The sequence below is a fragment of the Aspergillus niger genome (assembly GCF_000002855.4).
Source record: "Aspergillus niger supercontig An03".
Classification (NCBI taxonomy): Eukaryota; Fungi; Ascomycota; class Eurotiomycetes; order Eurotiales; family Aspergillaceae; genus Aspergillus; species Aspergillus niger.
In genome coordinates, this window is record NT_166520.1 from 840,239 (window position 1) to 856,556 (window position 16,318).

The 16,318-nt window shown below is 51.1% G+C and overlaps 8 protein-coding genes across 8 annotated transcripts; 4 read left to right on the forward strand and 4 right to left on the reverse strand.

The window, feature by feature from the left end:
* Positions 1-488: 488 nt before the first annotated feature.
* Positions 489-3,662, forward strand: An03g03860 (uncharacterized protein; the record flags this gene model as incomplete). Its single annotated transcript, XM_059747033.1, has 3 exons — positions 489-1,359; positions 1,513-1,750; positions 1,955-3,662. The coding sequence occupies 3 exons, from the start codon at positions 489-491 to the stop codon at positions 3,660-3,662; spliced, it is 2,817 nt and encodes a 938-aa protein (XP_059605206.1).
* Positions 3,663-4,317: 655 nt separating this feature from the next.
* Positions 4,318-5,001, reverse strand: An03g03870 (uncharacterized protein; the record flags this gene model as incomplete). The annotated part of the gene is made up of 1 exon (XM_001390231.3): positions 4,318-5,001. The coding sequence occupies one exon, from the start codon at positions 4,999-5,001 to the stop codon at positions 4,318-4,320; it is 684 nt and encodes a 227-aa protein (XP_001390268.3).
* Positions 5,002-5,848: 847 nt separating this feature from the next.
* An03g03880 (uncharacterized protein) lies at positions 5,849-7,011 on the forward strand (the record flags this gene model as incomplete). Its single annotated transcript, XM_059747034.1, has 6 exons — positions 5,849-5,925; positions 6,001-6,092; positions 6,168-6,262; positions 6,354-6,448; positions 6,589-6,662; positions 6,749-7,011. 6 exons carry the CDS (start codon positions 5,849-5,851, stop codon positions 7,009-7,011), a joined length of 696 nt encoding a protein of 231 aa, XP_059605207.1.
* Positions 7,012-7,478: 467 nt separating this feature from the next.
* On the forward strand, positions 7,479-9,661 carry An03g03890 (uncharacterized protein; the record flags this gene model as incomplete). The annotated part of the gene is made up of 5 exons (XM_059747035.1): positions 7,479-8,040; positions 8,101-8,584; positions 8,637-8,928; positions 9,339-9,397; positions 9,487-9,661. The coding sequence occupies 5 exons, from the start codon at positions 7,479-7,481 to the stop codon at positions 9,659-9,661; spliced, it is 1,572 nt and encodes a 523-aa protein (XP_059605208.1).
* Positions 9,662-9,785: 124 nt separating this feature from the next.
* Positions 9,786-10,489, reverse strand: An03g03900 (uncharacterized protein; the record flags this gene model as incomplete). The annotated part of the gene is made up of 3 exons (XM_001390234.3): positions 9,786-9,853; positions 9,959-10,047; positions 10,200-10,489. The coding sequence occupies 3 exons, from the start codon at positions 10,487-10,489 to the stop codon at positions 9,786-9,788; spliced, it is 447 nt and encodes a 148-aa protein (XP_001390271.1).
* A 179-nt stretch (positions 10,490-10,668) lies between these two features.
* Positions 10,669-10,981, reverse strand: An03g03910 (uncharacterized protein; the record flags this gene model as incomplete). Its single annotated transcript, XM_059747036.1, has 2 exons — positions 10,669-10,768; positions 10,902-10,981. The coding sequence occupies 2 exons, from the start codon at positions 10,979-10,981 to the stop codon at positions 10,669-10,671; spliced, it is 180 nt and encodes a 59-aa protein (XP_059605209.1).
* Positions 10,982-11,777: 796 nt separating this feature from the next.
* On the reverse strand, positions 11,778-12,206 carry An03g03920 (uncharacterized protein; the record flags this gene model as incomplete). The annotated part of the gene is made up of 1 exon (XM_059747037.1): positions 11,778-12,206. The coding sequence occupies one exon, from the start codon at positions 12,204-12,206 to the stop codon at positions 11,778-11,780; it is 429 nt and encodes a 142-aa protein (XP_059605210.1).
* A 524-nt stretch (positions 12,207-12,730) lies between these two features.
* On the forward strand, positions 12,731-16,272 carry An03g03930 (uncharacterized protein; the record flags this gene model as incomplete). The annotated part of the gene is made up of 5 exons (XM_059747039.1): positions 12,731-12,990; positions 13,082-13,192; positions 13,247-13,295; positions 13,399-13,738; positions 13,877-16,272. 5 exons carry the CDS (start codon positions 12,731-12,733, stop codon positions 16,270-16,272), a joined length of 3,156 nt encoding a protein of 1,051 aa, XP_059605211.1.
* Between the last annotated feature and the right edge of the window lie 46 nt (positions 16,273-16,318).

Below are 16,318 nucleotides of genomic sequence, written 5' to 3' on the forward strand. Positions count from 1 at the left end.
GTGCCAAAGGACTGGACTGTCCTCATCATCACTTCCATCACCACTTCCTCTGCTACTATTCCCTCTCTTTACCATTCCAATTGACCGGTCGACTCCTATTGTACATATCCCGCGGCAGTTTTTTCCCAACCAGTCGCCCTGCGCTTAGCCTCATCAGTTCCGGCGTCATAGTATCCTCCTTCGGGGCCTTTGCGTGCATCATCACCTCCCTCCGTTACATCCGATCGGCTTCTGGGATAGCAGGATATTCAGTACCTCCAACTCGGGCCATTGCGATACCTCCGTTCCGTGTGGCAGTTAGCCAACTGCGTGAAATACACTATCCTCTACCTTCTGCACCGTTTGACTGCCTCTCCACGTGAATTCTTAACCGCCGGTTTTCCCACCCCATAAGTCTATTCGCACCCAGGTATATATTCAATATAATATAACGTCGAGATCCCTTTTCTGGGCTCGCTCGGCGTGTTACTGTCAGCGACCTCCCCACTATGGCTTCGGGCTCAGCGCAGCTCGCATCGCAGTCTTCTTCCTCGAGCGACTCCTCCAGTAGCAACGACCCTTCTCCGGATCCATCGGTCGATCCCTCGTCGCTCCCACAGGCTGTAAAGGCAAGGAAGGCTGAATATACCCATCAACAGTCGATTCGCGTGAAGGTCGGCACATGGAATGTCGCTGCCATTCCAGGTACCGAGAATGATATTGGGAAATGGTTCGTACAGCGGGAAGGCGTATGTGAGCAGATATCCGGACTCCGGGTCTCCGACTCGCAAGAGCAAGCTAGTGTGAAAAATAATGAGTCTGGAAACGGGGAAAGCCTACCTGAATTTGCGCCGCACAAGATTGGCCTTTACGTCCTGGGGTTACAGGAGATCGTGGATGTTTCGTCGCCTGCGGAGGCCTTGAGGCCGTATGTTGACCCAGCACCGTCGAATCGGTGGAAAGCAGCAGTTCAGAAAGCCCTGCCAGAGGGATATAAGCTTATTGCGGAGACTCAGTTGGTGGGCTTGCTTCAGTTAGTATATGCGGCACCTTCTCTCGCCGACCATGTGTCGTTTGTTAGCTGCGCCAGTGTGGGCACGGGCCTCTTGGGGTATATGGGCAACAAGGGTGCTGTTACAACTCGATTAATGCTTGGTGAAACGACATGTCTGGTCTTCGTGAACTGTCACCTGGCGGCTGGATCCGACAAGAATAGTCTAGAACGACGGAATTGGGATGCTTCACAAATTGTCGGTCGGACGAAGTTCGAGCCCATCGACCCAAACGTAGCACTTCGAGAAGAACTCACCGAGAGCATAGGCAAAGAGGACTTTGCATTTTGGTTTGGGGATCTCAATTATCGCCTGGAGGATATCCCGGGTGATGACGTGCGACGAGTCCTAGCCCGGCATACAGCGAATGACTACGACGATAGGCATCAATTCCAGACCGAACCTAAGGACAGCACTACACAGCTGGAGGCCACGTCCGAAGCAAGCCAGAAGCAGGAGGATACAGGCAGCCCACTTCCAGCTGTTTCGGACGAGGATGTGGATCCTCACACCGATCCAGCGTCTCTGCAAACCACCATATCGTCATTACTGCCCCATGACCAGCTTCGGATGCAACAAGATAAGCGGAAAGCTTTCCATGACGGATGGCGAGAGGGCCCGATCACTTTCCTTCCTACGTATAAGTATGACGTGGGAAGCGTTGCTAGGTTTGATTCAAGCGAGAAGAACCGAGGTCCCAGTTGGTGTGACCGGATACTGTATCGGACTCGCCAGGACAGAATGCGATACGAAAGACTGGCTAAAGAAGCTGCGGAAGCAAGAAAACGCGACGAAGAGATGAAAGCCCGGGGCTTGGACAAAGCAGTTGCGGACGATAGCGTGTTGTTTGATTATGATCCCGATGTCGACGGAGCGGACAGTGTGGAGGAATACGATCCAGATAAGGATTCCAACGGTGACAGCTCGTTAGATGTGGACGACGATGCGGATAACTCACTGCAGCTTGAGTACTATGTATCGCATCAAGGCATCCTCTCCTCGGATCATAAACCCTTGGCCGCAGCATTTACGTTGACGTACGACTCGGTGGATCCGCAGTTGAAAGCCAAGGTACACCAGGAGGTGGTTCGGGAGCTGGATAAGGTGGAAAACGAGTCTCGGCCTGGGCTCACCGTTGTGGTGGACCACCACGGCAGTCAACCTACAAGTGAAGACCCCAATGCCGTGAACTTTGGTGACATACCTTTCGATGTGCCTGTCACCCGGTCACTGACGGTCGCAAACACCAGCGGCGTGCCTGCAACGTTTACCCTAGAAAAGCCGGAGCAAGATGTCTCTAATCGCACACCATCCTGGCTGGATTACCGTATCGACCAACCACATCTGTCTGACTCGGACTCCGGCTCAAAGCAGAAGCTGCCGTCGCACGAGTGTACCCTGCATCCCGGGGAGATTGCCAACATTGAGGTCACAGCATGCGTTCGAGATATTGAACTGGCTCGTTTAGTAAATGACGGAAAATTGAGTCTAGAGGAAATCCTCGTCCTTCGAGTGGCGCACGGCCGAGATCACTTCATCTCCGTTCATGGCAAATGGCTGCCCACCTGTTTCGGCCGCTCATTAGAGGAGCTAACTGTCATGCCTGAAACGGGCGCACGCAGCCTAGTTCCAGCCAAGGCACCCCGAGACCAAAACAATACCCCGGGCATGCCTTTGTCGGCTCCTCGGGAGCTTTTTCGATTGACGGAGGCCATATCCGAGATATCAGAACGTGCCATTGCCGAGTGGAGCATGACAAGAAGTGAGGCGGAAGAAGATACACCACCATGGATGAGAGAGCCCGCTGGATTCGGATGGCCTTTTGAGCCTGAGGCCTGGACTCTGCGCGATCAAGTTGAACGTTCCCATCTCTTATCCCGTGCTCGCGAAGCGCTCGACACCAACAAGGATTTCAACTCTGTTTTCGCCCCAGAGGTAACTTCACTCCAGCGTCTGGAAATCCTCAGCGAAACGCTTCTCGCATTCCTCGGATCCCTGAAGGACGGTATCGTCACTGCCGCCGTCTGGCAAAACCTCGACCAACAAATTCTCACTCGCGAAAAAACCAAACAACCCCCACTATCTTGGGAAGACTCCCAGGCCTGGGTGCTCGAAAGCCTCGCCTTTTCCCCCGTCCACAGCGTCTCCTTCACCTTCGTCACGTTCATGTTAGCCCGCATCGCGAACGAAGTTGCCCCTGCATCCTCCATTCCCAACAACACCAACACGAACAACCGCGGCCCCTCACCAAACGTTTTATCCTCATCGTCTGGCAACGAATCACAGCCAAAGACAGCCACCCAGAACCCACCGGAAGATGCATCCCAGCCTGGCCCTGCCCCTGCCGCCTTTATCCGCCGCAAAACACGTACCTTCACTTCCTCGATTTCAAGCATAACAACCGAACAACCCTCGCTTAATCCTAGTCCTAGTCCAATGGCCATTCGTCGTCAGGCCGTGGAAACTGCTCTTGCATCCATCTTCTCAACAGTTCTCATATCATCAGACATTGCTGCACCGTCAAAGGAGAAAGATCGGCGTGCCTTAGAGGAAAGGAAACGGAGTATCATTGAGCCGTTTTTAAAGACTATTGGAGTTGATAATAAGGGGCCCTCAGGTGGTGTTTCCTAAGTAGGAGAGGAGAGGAAAGGATAAGCCAATCATGAATGCTTATTTGCGTGTTATTACTCGTAACTACATATGTATATTTATAGAGTTTCCTCTTGGTACCGGACCTCTCTCTGCTTGTGGATGGGTTATTCTGTTGTTATTTATAGTACAGTTGCGCTGAAAGTTGTAATCTTACCGTCACTTGGGCGGGTGGTAATAGCTAAAGCAAAGATACGCAGATAGTACCGAGTGGTAGTACTAGTAATGATACACATGTCCTGTCTGAAGGACTGGCTACGGGGTTTAGTATGGTGCTGGCCGCAATGGAAATTTCGGCACCATCAGACAACATGATGTAGGCACTATCTGATATCGCTAGTACGTAGTATTTAGTGTCGGACCAAGCAGACGTGGTTGAAGGATTAGGAGACAATCAACCTAGAACAGCGCTCGAATTGCCATTGACTGAATGAACAGTAGCTATATCGATTTACTACTATCACTTCATTGCAACCAACAATTCTCATCTTTGAATTGAATTCAGATGTAGGTGGGACTTATGGTTCCAAAAAGAGCAAACCCAAGGAAACAGAAAATAGCGCCAAGCAGGATCCATAGTCCGTCTTCTATAATCTAGGTATATGGTTATGACCGGTTGAACGCTGGTTGCAAAAGATTAATGGTTTTCTTTGATTTGGCCAAGGGCCCGGGAATCTGTTGGTTCTTCTTTCGAGGTTGGCCGTGCCGGCCTCTTCGCCAATCGTGATTTGCCGTGTGATGCTTTCTCCTTTGTGGGGTGAGGTACTGAAGAAGATTTTGAGAACAGCATACTCCTGATATAACGCAAACAGCTTTTCGACATGTGCAATGGCAGACAGACAACGGACATGAATGCCTGTACTGGCAGTGAAAAGGCAGCGTAAATCCCACTGAATACCATGAGAAAAACCCCTTGTGGCCGTTGCATGCTTGTTCGATGGGCTGTTGTTGCTAAGGAGAAGGCATCGTGCATCTGGGTTTCCAGGGCTTGGAGACGAGAATCCGTTTGGTAGGCAGAAACGGCGGTCCGTTTCTCGTACCTTCGTACGGCCCGATTCAGAGCATCAATGTCTGCTTGGAAGGTCTTTCGTACTTCTGCAGCCGTTTGCGTGATTGCTGATTGAATTGTCTCCAGATCTTGTGCATGTGACTGGGCCTGATCCAGGGTACTGGCTGACAGACGTGCTGCAGCAGTCTCCGCGACGTGGGCTTCGAGCTCCTCGAGCCGCTTCGCAATATCATGCACATCTATTCTGTCTGATTCGTCTTCTGACGACAATGTGACAACTCGCTGGAGATGGAGCGTTCGCGCCTGCACCATTCTTAGGAGATGGGAGAACGGCCGGATCTCCGACGCCAGCAGGAATATAGTCAGGTTGTAATTGGACACGAGTCCTTCCGAAGGGCGCGACAACTTGGATCTGATGGTGTGTAGAATCCATGTCCCAATTACTGGGAATACGAAGCAAGACACAAGAGCTATGATTTCGTGAATCTGTAGTTCCCTACTGGCTGCTGCTGCCGCTGCTGCTGCCGCCGCCGCAGCATTGTCATGTAGTTTCTGGTCATCACTCTCAATTGCATCTCCTTCGTGTCCCTGTGAGGATGGATGACCGTCGGCTTCTGATTGGAGTGGCGGATCCGTGGCGCCAAAGAACCTATCTGTATGGCGGATAGCTTGTGCGGAGCGATACCAATCCCTAGATTGAATATGGCTTAGTAGGTAACATATGGGGAAAGGGAGCGCGTGCCCTTACCACGGCAATCGAACGGACCAATTCAAAAAGACGGCTGCGAGAATAAGAAGGGTGACGTCGGTGACCACAGCACTTCCGTTCTGGAAAAAGATTCCGGCAACCGCAGGCAATAAAGCGAGGCCCAAGGGTGCTGAATGCCAATGTGATTCTTCATTTGTCAGGTTCACGTCACTTCTCTTGGCCGCACGTGGGAAAAGTAAGTCGTCCGTGGATGACCGAATCGAGTTCCGGGCCTCAGATACTGTGTCGGACAAGGTAGAATTGCGACGTTGGTTTCGCGGGTTGGCTGTACCCTCTGCAAAGGTTGCAGATCGGCCTGCACCGCGGTGACGGAGCGTCATGGACTCGCGGGGATGGACGTGGGGGCTGTGGTCGTCGAGGGGAGCTAGGGAGGGATGAGCAAGCTCTGGCATGACACAACAAGCGCCTGACGTGATCCAGCCCTTTCACGAGTCGCTCATGCTCATGAAGGCTCCGGACAGTGGAAGGTGAAATGAGGGGAGATAGGTGAAAGAGGAAGAATAAGAGAGGAAGAGAGAGGGGTGAGAGAATGAGAGAGTAAGTGAGCGTGTGAGAGAGAACCACGGGAGATTTACCCTGTGCGATGCGCAGATCTCCCTTGCTCAGCTACTACACTCACAGCAACGCAAGCCGGGTCCGCGGGGGCGATCCGCAGCCGGAACCCCAATGACGATCCCTCGGGCGCTATATTTCCCTGCTTAATGGCCAGGCCGTGCGGAGAAAGTAACCGGAGCCGTGACGAGTGACGACAAGGGACCCACGCCTGACAATGTGGTCGCCGGTTGCCGACCAAGCCTGCTGCAGGTGCCTTGTTGCTGCCCCTTTGCAAATGAACACCCCCGTACCGAGAGCACGTGGATCGAATTGAACCTTAGGATGATCTTTTTGTTCAAAGGACCGGAGGCTAGGCTGGCAGATTAAACATTTCTGCACAGGCCCTGGGAGGCTAGCTGAGGGCAATGTCGGTCCCTTTCCTCCAGCCTCATGCCAGTAGGGTCTTGCGCGCTGGTAACACCCGTTTAGAATCCCAATTCTTGGCAGATGTGTTCTGGGGCCGATGAGAGCCTAGTCTTTATGCTCATATGGGTCTCATCGAATCGCTCTCCTAACCGTCATGATTGAAGTGTCAGACATACAACGCCTTTCATGATGAGCCTTGAACGCGGTCAGAAGCACCTACTTCTTCTTATATCTTCCAGCAAAGGTCATATTAAACGAGAGAGGGAGAAGAGCAGACAGTGGCGCTACCACTAATGCTGGCTCCTGCAAATGATTCCCCGTGTTGGTCAGACAGGAGGAAGTGTAAGTGTGCGCGTGTGTGTGTGGAACAAGAGGCAGCGCAGGAAGGAGGTGGCCAGGATGGCGCTGAGTCCTTTGATACCCAAAAGGGGAATGGCCGGAGGCTTCCTGTTCACTGCACCTCCACCCACCCTCGTTGCATCGCGGTTTTCTTCACTCTCGACCCTTATTTAGAGAGCTGTGTTCTGGTCTATTGGGGCCAGTCTCTGGTATACGTACATCGACAGGGTAATTCTCACTCCAAGATCCCTTGACTGGACAACTCCCCTGGTCTGTCCTGCTGGAACCCGTCGGGGTGTCTTCCAAAATGGACACGACATATCACAACACCTCGGTCCTTTCCAGGATTTGCTTATACTGTGCCGCCTCAACTCTTGCGAGGGGTGTCTCAATTAGACCCCACCAGCATGCTAAGCTTGTCTCGCATTAACTCTGTCTATTCAGAGTTTTTATTCTCAATAAGAAGGTCGCTGTTGCTCATGTGTCGGTCACTTTGTCTGGCTTGTGCTCTGCCACCTGGTATTTCAGGATGGCATTTCTCCTTTGGCATCGTATCATACCTACCAGTCATCGTTGTTCAGACATCTCTTTCATCTTGAGATCCGGCTATCGCAACGGGAGAAGAATCAATCAACAAGGCGCATGATTCAAATTTTTATCAAATATCAGGCTCATATGCTCTGTTGATCAACAGACGTATATTCGACACCGAAGACTCAGAATGGCCTTGCCAGAGACACCGGTCTCTTCGCAGGCGATACTCCTTCCGGTGCTTGCATTCGTCTCCGTCCTCCTCAGTATCATTCCTCTAGTCCTGCACTGGAAAAACCGAAACTTTGCTGCAAGCAGTCTAATCTTGTGGTATCTCCTACTCAACATCTTCAATATAGTCAACGCACTGATCTGGCCGACGGACGACCTTGATTTGTGGTGGGATGGCAACGGACTCTGTGATATTGAGGTTAAGATCATGATCGCCAGCTACGTTGCTATCCCTGGAACCTTGGTTTGCATTTTTCGCAACTTGGCACAGGTTTTGGATACGAGTCGCGCAAACCTCGTTCCAACTCAATCGCAACGTTGGTGGAATCACACCATGGTCCTATCATTCTGTGTAATCTCCCCGGTTATTGCGATGCTTACGCACTACGTCTATCAGGCAAACAGGTACATTCTGTATGCTATTGCTGGTTGCCTCAATAACTATGACCGGAGCTGGGTGACTCTCGTGCTAGCGTGGATCTGGCCACTAATCATCTGTTTGATTGCTGGATACTACTGCGGTTCGTCCACTGGCGTCTGGTATCTCGCTTTTCTTGTAGTGAAGGCTAACCTCTGGCTAGTTATCGTGTTACATCGCCTTACCAAGTACCGAAGCCAGTTCGGGAGCATTCTTCAATCAGCCAATAGTAACTTGACCAAGTCGCGATTCATGCGGCTGTTCCTCATCGCCTTTATCATGCTGTGGGCTATTATTCCAGTTCAAACCTATGTAGTTGCATCGAACATTATTGTCACTCAGCCATGGCATTCATACTCGTGGAGTGTCGCTCACCCACCTAACTGGAACGAGGTGATCAAAGTCCCTGTGGAGGGCCGTGTTTTCTACGACCGTTGGATTCCGGTGGCTTCGGGATATATGTTCTTTATCTTCTTCGGTAGTGGGAGAGATGCTCTCGTTATGTACCGCGCGATCTCGGATTTTCTAGGATTTGGCAACTGCTTTACATCCCTTAAGTCATCCTCAGCAAACAGCTCCTCTGCGTCAGGATCCCTGGGTAGCCGGGCAAAGCTTCTATTCAACAGACGATGGACAACCACCGCAAGGTAAGGAAGCCCTTATCCCTTCCAAACGCGCTGCCCGTGCATAACGCTTAAGCTATCCTAGAACATCCTCCAACAATTCCGCCGACGCAATCCGAGCTGCTCATGGTTACCATGACCTTGAAATGGGTGCAGTGTCTGGAGCCAAGCAATCACAGTGGATGTCGCGGTTCAGACTGCTTTGGATGCTGCGAAGTCGGCCTTCCTCCGGACAGGAAACAGCGGTTCCTCTGCGCCATATTCCCGAGCAAACTACCACGATTCGTACCAATGCCTGGGCTGGAGTGAGTCAGAGTCGTGGAAGCAGTGACCATGGAGCCGCGCCACTTTCGGAGGATCATATCCGGGTAAAGCAGGTAATTAGACAGGAGAGCGAACTTCACGTTTAACAATGGGGAGAAATCTTCCTCTCAAGCATTGAAAGGTCACGCACGAGACGAGGAGCTATAGTGTCTTGTTTACGACTGACCCTCCTTGGTACTGAAGAACTTCTACTGTATGCTCTCATATCACCCTGCCTCGACAAACTGTTATTCATAGGCATGAAACTTATCCAAGAGTTTGCCTAGTTCACGTCAGCTAGTGGAACTGCTTATGTTGATCACAAATTCCAGAGTGTAGCCGACGATCAATGTATTTCAAATTGGTACTAGTAGACAGCTCAACGTGCTAGACGCGTAGAACGTGTAGTAAGTCTCCGATTACCTGCCTTCTGATATCATTTATTTAATTCATATACGGCGTTTTCGCGACACAGCATTGCCCGAGCGGATCGTACGCGTCAACTACATGCATCGGTGCAGCAGATAGCGAGCTGTAGTAGGTAACAGCACCTAAGTAGTAAGGAGTAGACCAGTCAGATCATACTATTTATAGCAACACGAATCAAGCAGACATACGCGCAGGTCATGCCGAGAGATAGAAGCGCATCATATGAGAAAGAGAATACTTTACACGAGGACTGTTAGACATGATACATATGGCCAAGGAGATGAACCCAAATGGAAAGAGTTTCTGATGGCAGCTCGCCGTGGTGCCCGAATTCACCGACAATTGGGAAAGTCGGCATTGGACGCCTGAGGCCAGCAAGAAATATGGTGAGGAGAGGGAATGTCTGACTTCAAGACAACTACATCATCCTGCCACCCGGTATTATTGATAAGTGCCACTCTTACCGTATTATCCGATCTTAGCTTGTTCTCTCCTACTCCTGCTGCTGCTCCTCAGAGAAGGCTTCAGGGTTGTATGGACGCTTGAGGACCTCAAGAGCGCCTGCGGATTATAAGTAGGACATATTAGTACTTCCGCAATACAGTATAAGGGAGTATGTAGTTTGTTTTCACATGATTTAAGGGGCGGATGTGGACGATAACGTACGCTGGGTGATGTTCAGGGCCGTCTGCTTCTTGCCCTCTGCGTTCTCCCACTGGCGCATGGTCGCGTCTCCCTCGACAAACACAAGAGTACTGGTGACAAGAAAAGAAAGTTAGCGGATTGGATAGTGAGACCCGAAGAGGATGTGAATTAAACGCCGCATTCAGAGGAGACAAATGAAACAGCAAACACGCATATCTGCGGTTCGAAGGAAAGATTAAAGTTAACGGGCAGGAAGACTTACCCCGTCTGCAAGTTGGTGATGAACTCGCGCTGGTTTCCCTCACTGAAGGCCGACACCTTGAAGAAGCTCGGCGGGCGCTTATCCTTCGAGTTCTGGTTAGAGGCCACGGTGTATCTGATGACTTCTTGGCCAGAAGCGGTGGCCTGCACCTCGGGTTGGCCAGCCAGACGACCCGTAATCATGATACGAGCAATGGAACGGGATGAGGAAGAGCTGAAGGAACGCGTGGACAGGGCGGCGCCGGAGGAGGCGCGGAGGGTAGGGCGCAGCGCTGAGGCAATGGCAGACATGTTGAGATAGTGGGAGAAGATTTGGGTTCTAGAAGGAAAGAAAGAAAAAGGGTAGCAGGATGTGCAGTGACAGGAATGCTAGCTATAGCGAGGATATGACCTGTTTTCCCGAGTAGAGTTGAGAGCTTCTCTCCCGCGGCGTCACCGATATATCACGTGATACAATATCCGCTTATACCTCATCTACTCCAATCGTGCACAAGATCCTTGATGGTAGGCCTGCTGTCCTTCCCTGTTCCTCCCCCTTGATCAATGTGCTCCTCATATCCATGCAGACGGCTTTCCCAAAATCACCAGCCTATGAGCTGCTATCTATCCAAACTTGCTTTTGGGAAGCATAGAAAGAAAAATAACTTCAGGTGATGCTTTGTGTGTTGCAGGTGCATGCATTTATCAATCATAAACTTTGAACCCTGGGAACATTAAGCGAGTCAACCGCTCAAGTACGAGGCAGTTGGCTCCAATGCAGCAGTGTAGCCTGTGAGATGTCATATTGTGAATCCATTGGGGAAGCAGCAAGGCACCAATGCTAAGGTTTGGCCGTCAAGAGTGCATGCCTTTTAAGACTTTCACTTGCCTCTGAAACTCTGCTCACCGCACCTACCGTGCATTCTTTATTGGCATGTGCTGGCAGGCATTGGATAGAAATGAACTAGCCATCAAAGTTTCCGTCGGATGGTTCTACCACAAACGGCGCACTGCTCGACACCGCTCGATCTCGACGGGAGCCCTTGTTCACACATACTTTGCTTCCCGGACGCTAAAGGTTTAATGCAGCTTATTTTAGCCATGGGCCGAATTTTCGCTCGCATATAAACTACAGTATACCTCCTAGGATCAAGGATTCCGCTTGGCCCGGACTACTTCGTCAATAGTCACGGAGAACCCCTGGGGAGTCAGGCCATGTCGGATATTAGGCTAGCAGCACGGTCCATTGGGAGCACGGCGTTGTCTTTGTCAGAAACCCCAATGAGCATTGTCCTCCGAGCCGGGAGCACGATAGGCTGAAAACTCCGCGATTGAAATTAGATGTGTCTTGACCTGCAGCCGATCACACGAACAGCCTAACTATGGGCGGCTAGTAGTGCTAGTTCTGATCGCCAAATCGCGACGATCGGTCGTCGCGTCCCTGGATCGTTGCAAACCAAGTTACTCCGTAGCCTGCGCTCTATTGAAAATCTTAATCCGGACCATAGACCGCGACAAGGCAGGGCTAGAGCCAATCTTCTCCTACTCTCAATATGTCATCGCCCTTCCGTGACCAAGTAGGCCAACGCGTTCAGCCGTCCTAATGAAGCCCCAGCCGTCGCACGCCTGCATTCGCTCCTATGCTCTTTCTTCCAGGTTCCCGAGGTTTGCCGACATCTGATGAAATTTTGGCCTGCGAAGTACAAGTGGCCATTTTCCCACTGCCTTCATATGAGAGGTTCACAGATTTGGACCGATCAAGTAGATGGATGTGTTCGAATTTGGCGCGACAAGAATTCCTGTCCAAATCACTGCTCTTTATAGAGGATGATGGCTGATGTCTAATCACATTGCATGGAGTAGAAACCCCATGCTTACTCGACAACTCCAATGCCAATGAATGGCAGGGGGCGGATCCTTGCCAAATAATTCCATCTAACATGCACAACCATGCGAAGGATATTGCTTTTTTTGGAGACAGGGAGTGGATCAGCCCGCATCTTTCGTGCAGGTAGTCTACTGCTACCATCGTTATTCTCCTTGAATTGCCGATGAAGCAGACCGTGGCTATCGGACTGGAATGGTTAGGTTTCAAGACTAAAAAAGAAGGAAAAGAAAAAGAAAAGCGGTCATTTTCAGATCACCTCCGATGTGAAGTTGGGGACTTTTTATTCCTTTTGCTCCCCTACTTTGCTTCCTTTTTCCTTGTCTCCTTTGCCCACCAATTCCCTCCCGTTTTGCTCTCACTCATGGCTACGTATAGGTGGTAGAGATGAGATCACTGTGTTGTTGAGCAATCCATTTGAAATACTCACGCCACGCTTGTCACAATCCCTTTGCCTACCTCGAGACTTGTCGTGAGAAGACAGGCCTACTCTTACCATTGTCTGCAGCCTGCATGGGAGTTATGTGAAAAGTGGCCGTCGAGAACACCACATGCAGCATTCTGAATTCCACTGCTATTGTACGGAGGCACAGACATCGTTTAGTCAGGAACCAGCCTGTCGGTAACACTGATAAGCTTGTGCCATTCGTCATCGGTCTAAATTCGCCATGCGATTGTTGCTCGTGTTTGCTCTGGCCGCCTTCCTTGCGCCTGGATTGTTTGTCACCGCACAAACCTCAGTTCCCGGACGCCATGAGCTTAACAACCTTCGAGAAAGAGAGGCCACTCCGAGCACGACAACTGCCAGTGAAACCTTCAGTGACACAGCATCACCAAGCGTGACAGAATCGGCGATAACACACAGCAATTCCACGGCGTCTTCGAATGCAACCCTCCCAGCATCCACAACTACAGCGTCCCTGAATACGTCTCAGGCATCGAAAGGCAAGAGAACCTGCCAAATCCATTTGTTCCTCTTTGATACTGACCTAATCGAAAGATGGCAAGAACTCAACCAGCCCCGATGCCCTTCCTATCCAGCCCACAGTTACACCTGCTCTGGGAATCGGAGGTTTCATTCTCATCGTCGCAGGCGCTGTCCTCGCAGTGATAGGCATTCGGAATCTGAGGTTAGTTCTCTATAATGCATGGGCTTCGGTTCCGTGGGCTTACGTGTAGTGTAGGGTACAAGTCTTCCTATCCACAGCTTTTCTGACTAGCCTTGGGGTGACGGTAGGTTTGCTCACCAACCTTGATAAGCCAGCTGTCTAACAATCCTCTCCTGTAGGTACTTATTGTCTATGTGATGAGCCCTCCTGTCCGAGTTGCTGTCCAGGGGGCGTATCTTGTTGCTGTATTTTTCACCGGCATTACATTCGGCGCGCTTGCGATTGTTTTTAAAGAGTTGACCGAAGGCCTTGGATGCCTACTTGGGGGCTTTTGCAGTAGCATGTGGCTGCTTTCTTTGAAACCGGGGGGTCTTCTCACCACCACTGATTCCAAGAGTGGGTTCATTGGCGCAATCTCAGTTGCCTTCTATGCCTTGTCATTCAGCCATCATACACGTCCTTACGGACTGATCGTGTCAACGGGTATTTCTGGAGGCACCGCTGTTGCGCTTGGAATTGATTGTTTTAGTCGGGCAGGGTTGAAAGAGTTTTGGCTCTACATATGGGGTAAGTCTGTCTAATATCGACCACGAATGAGGACATAGCATCTGACACCCGTTCTAGGCCTGAACGACAATATCTTCCCATTAAACACGAATACATACCCAATCACCCGTAATATTCGTGTGGAGCTTGCTGCTACAGTTATCATTGCTATCTTGGGCGTAGTCTCACAACTGAGGCTATGGAAAGTGGTTCGTGAACGTCGACGGAAGGAGAAAGAGAAGCGCGACGAAGAGCAGAAGAAGAAGGAACAAGCCGAGGCCGAACTTGGACGAAAGCTGGAAGAGGATAATATGCAAGAGCGGAAAGAGTGGGAAGCGAGATATGGTGGTGCTGAGCCAGCCGCGGGCGTTTCGGAACTCGCAGATGGCGCAAAATGCCAGGCAGACGAGATGGATGCTATGGAGAAGGGAGACGCCTATGAATTGAAAAGCATAGCCGAGACATCCGAAGGCTCCTACCGCTGTTCCGATTGCAGAGAAAGAGAGGCAAACAGCGATGCTGGGTCAGATGTGACGGGAGCGACTGAAGGCGACTTCGACCATGGACCAGCTGGAACGGCCAAAGAAATATCAGATAAGTTGAAGGAGGAAAGTGGCCCACTTCCGATCAAGGTCTTTGACGGCGCAGCTGCAGCCAAGATAAAGGACGATAAAAGTTCTGATATGACGGCCGTCATTGGTTCAGATACTGCAACGATACGCTCAAAGCGACTTTCCGGACCATCGTGCATGCCACGGACTTCTCGAAACGACGAATTGCCCATTTCTCAGTCTCAAGAGGCCCTGGTGTCCGTTGACGATGGTACTTCATCCGTGCATGGCACCGTAGACGAAGGCGGCAACCTAGACTCAGATTGCCCTACTGTTCACGATGATAGCGGTGGAGTTACGGAGAAAGTTCCAGAGTCGGACGAGAAGCGTTACATCGACGATAACGAACAGCAGCAGGCAGAATCTAAGTACCAGCCCCAAGGCAGACGGTCATCAATAGATAAGAAGTCTCGTGTGAGAAGCACTCAGAAAGAAAGCGAGGAACCGCCCACGGCAGCCATCGAAGAAAAACTTGGGAATTATGAGACCAAAGGGGGCCTCGACGCAAAATCGCATACCGCAGCTTCGGAGATGTCATTGACAATGGTCAACCGACAGAGTAATGGAAGTTCTGGACATGACTCTGACATGGTCCAAGGCGAAGAAAAACTTGAAGGACCCTCATCAACCCAGGGTGAATGTCTAGGCGAGTCAGCTGTTGAGGAAGGAAGACAACAGGGAGATGCCACCAGAGACACAGAGACTGCAGCAACTGACTTGGAAGATCACGATCGCGATAAATCCCACTCGGGAGGTCATGAGAAGACTGACATCACCGATAGTCAAGATCAGAAACCTCATGCAGAGAATCCATTGCCGCCGTCGTCTCAGAGCGGGAATGGAAACAAGAGGGTAGCCTCCCATGACAAACGCAAATCTCCAGAGCCACAACCCAGAATTGAGCCGGAGCCGATCAAACATGAACCTCCCAAGTTGAGCGAAGATACTGTAAGGGAACTGCCTAAGCGGACATCTAAAGTGGTACAATCCTATCGAACAAATGAGTGGGCAAAACACCTGGCCGACGCTGAAGCTCCTGAGTTGGAACCTATCAAGCCGATCGAAGAAGAGCAACCAGAGTATTCTCCTGATGCGGAGGAGGCTGCAGTACCCGTCAACGTCGAAGAACTACTGCAAACACCGTTCAATGCACAGCCTCCTCCAGCAGTAGAGCCCCGTGTCCAAGATATTCCAAGCAGACGTGAGAGTCGACGTGTCTCCAGCGGTTCTCATATGGACCAGATCAAGAAGAAGACGCCCCACTCTCCTCCTCAAAGTGCACAGCCGCACTTCAGCAATGATGGATATCATATGAATCCGCTGCTCGGGAGTCCTGCGGTTCTAGAATCACCCCAGGACGAAACAGAGGCTGCTAAACCCCAGTGGAGAGGTCCCCCGCCCCTGATAGCTGTACGAGAGGACATGATGCGAAACAGGCTATCTTCATTTTCACTAAGCATGGATCCGTACTCACGAACTAGTCCCGGGCAATCGCCAGTCGAAAATTTGCAGCGATCGTTTTCATACCGAGTCCATGACGGGGCAGATGACATGCCGCTGTCCCAACGTCGCGCAATGTTATCCCAGCAAACAGTCATGAGCCCACCTCCAGCGCATACTCCCTATTCAACTTCAAGGCGGAACCATGCAAGCGGGCCTTCCCCGACCAATACACCAGCCGCGATGGCAGCATGGCGGGAATCTGTTCAAGAGGACCTTAGAGATAGGCGTAACCCTCTCGGCAAACAAAGCAGCTCCATGGTCCCTACAGGTCCCCAGGACCGGAACCCGCCAGCTTATACTCCGTCGCAACAGCGACCCTCTTCAAATCATATTGGGAATGCAATTGCCGAGGGCATGCAACGAGGGGACATGAGCGACCTGCATCGCGAAGCCATGCGACGGATGCAAGCCAAGGCAAACAAAACCGTAAAAGGGGCGTGAATGCTGGTCTAAACTACATCTCAGTCACACGTTCAAGATATCCGTT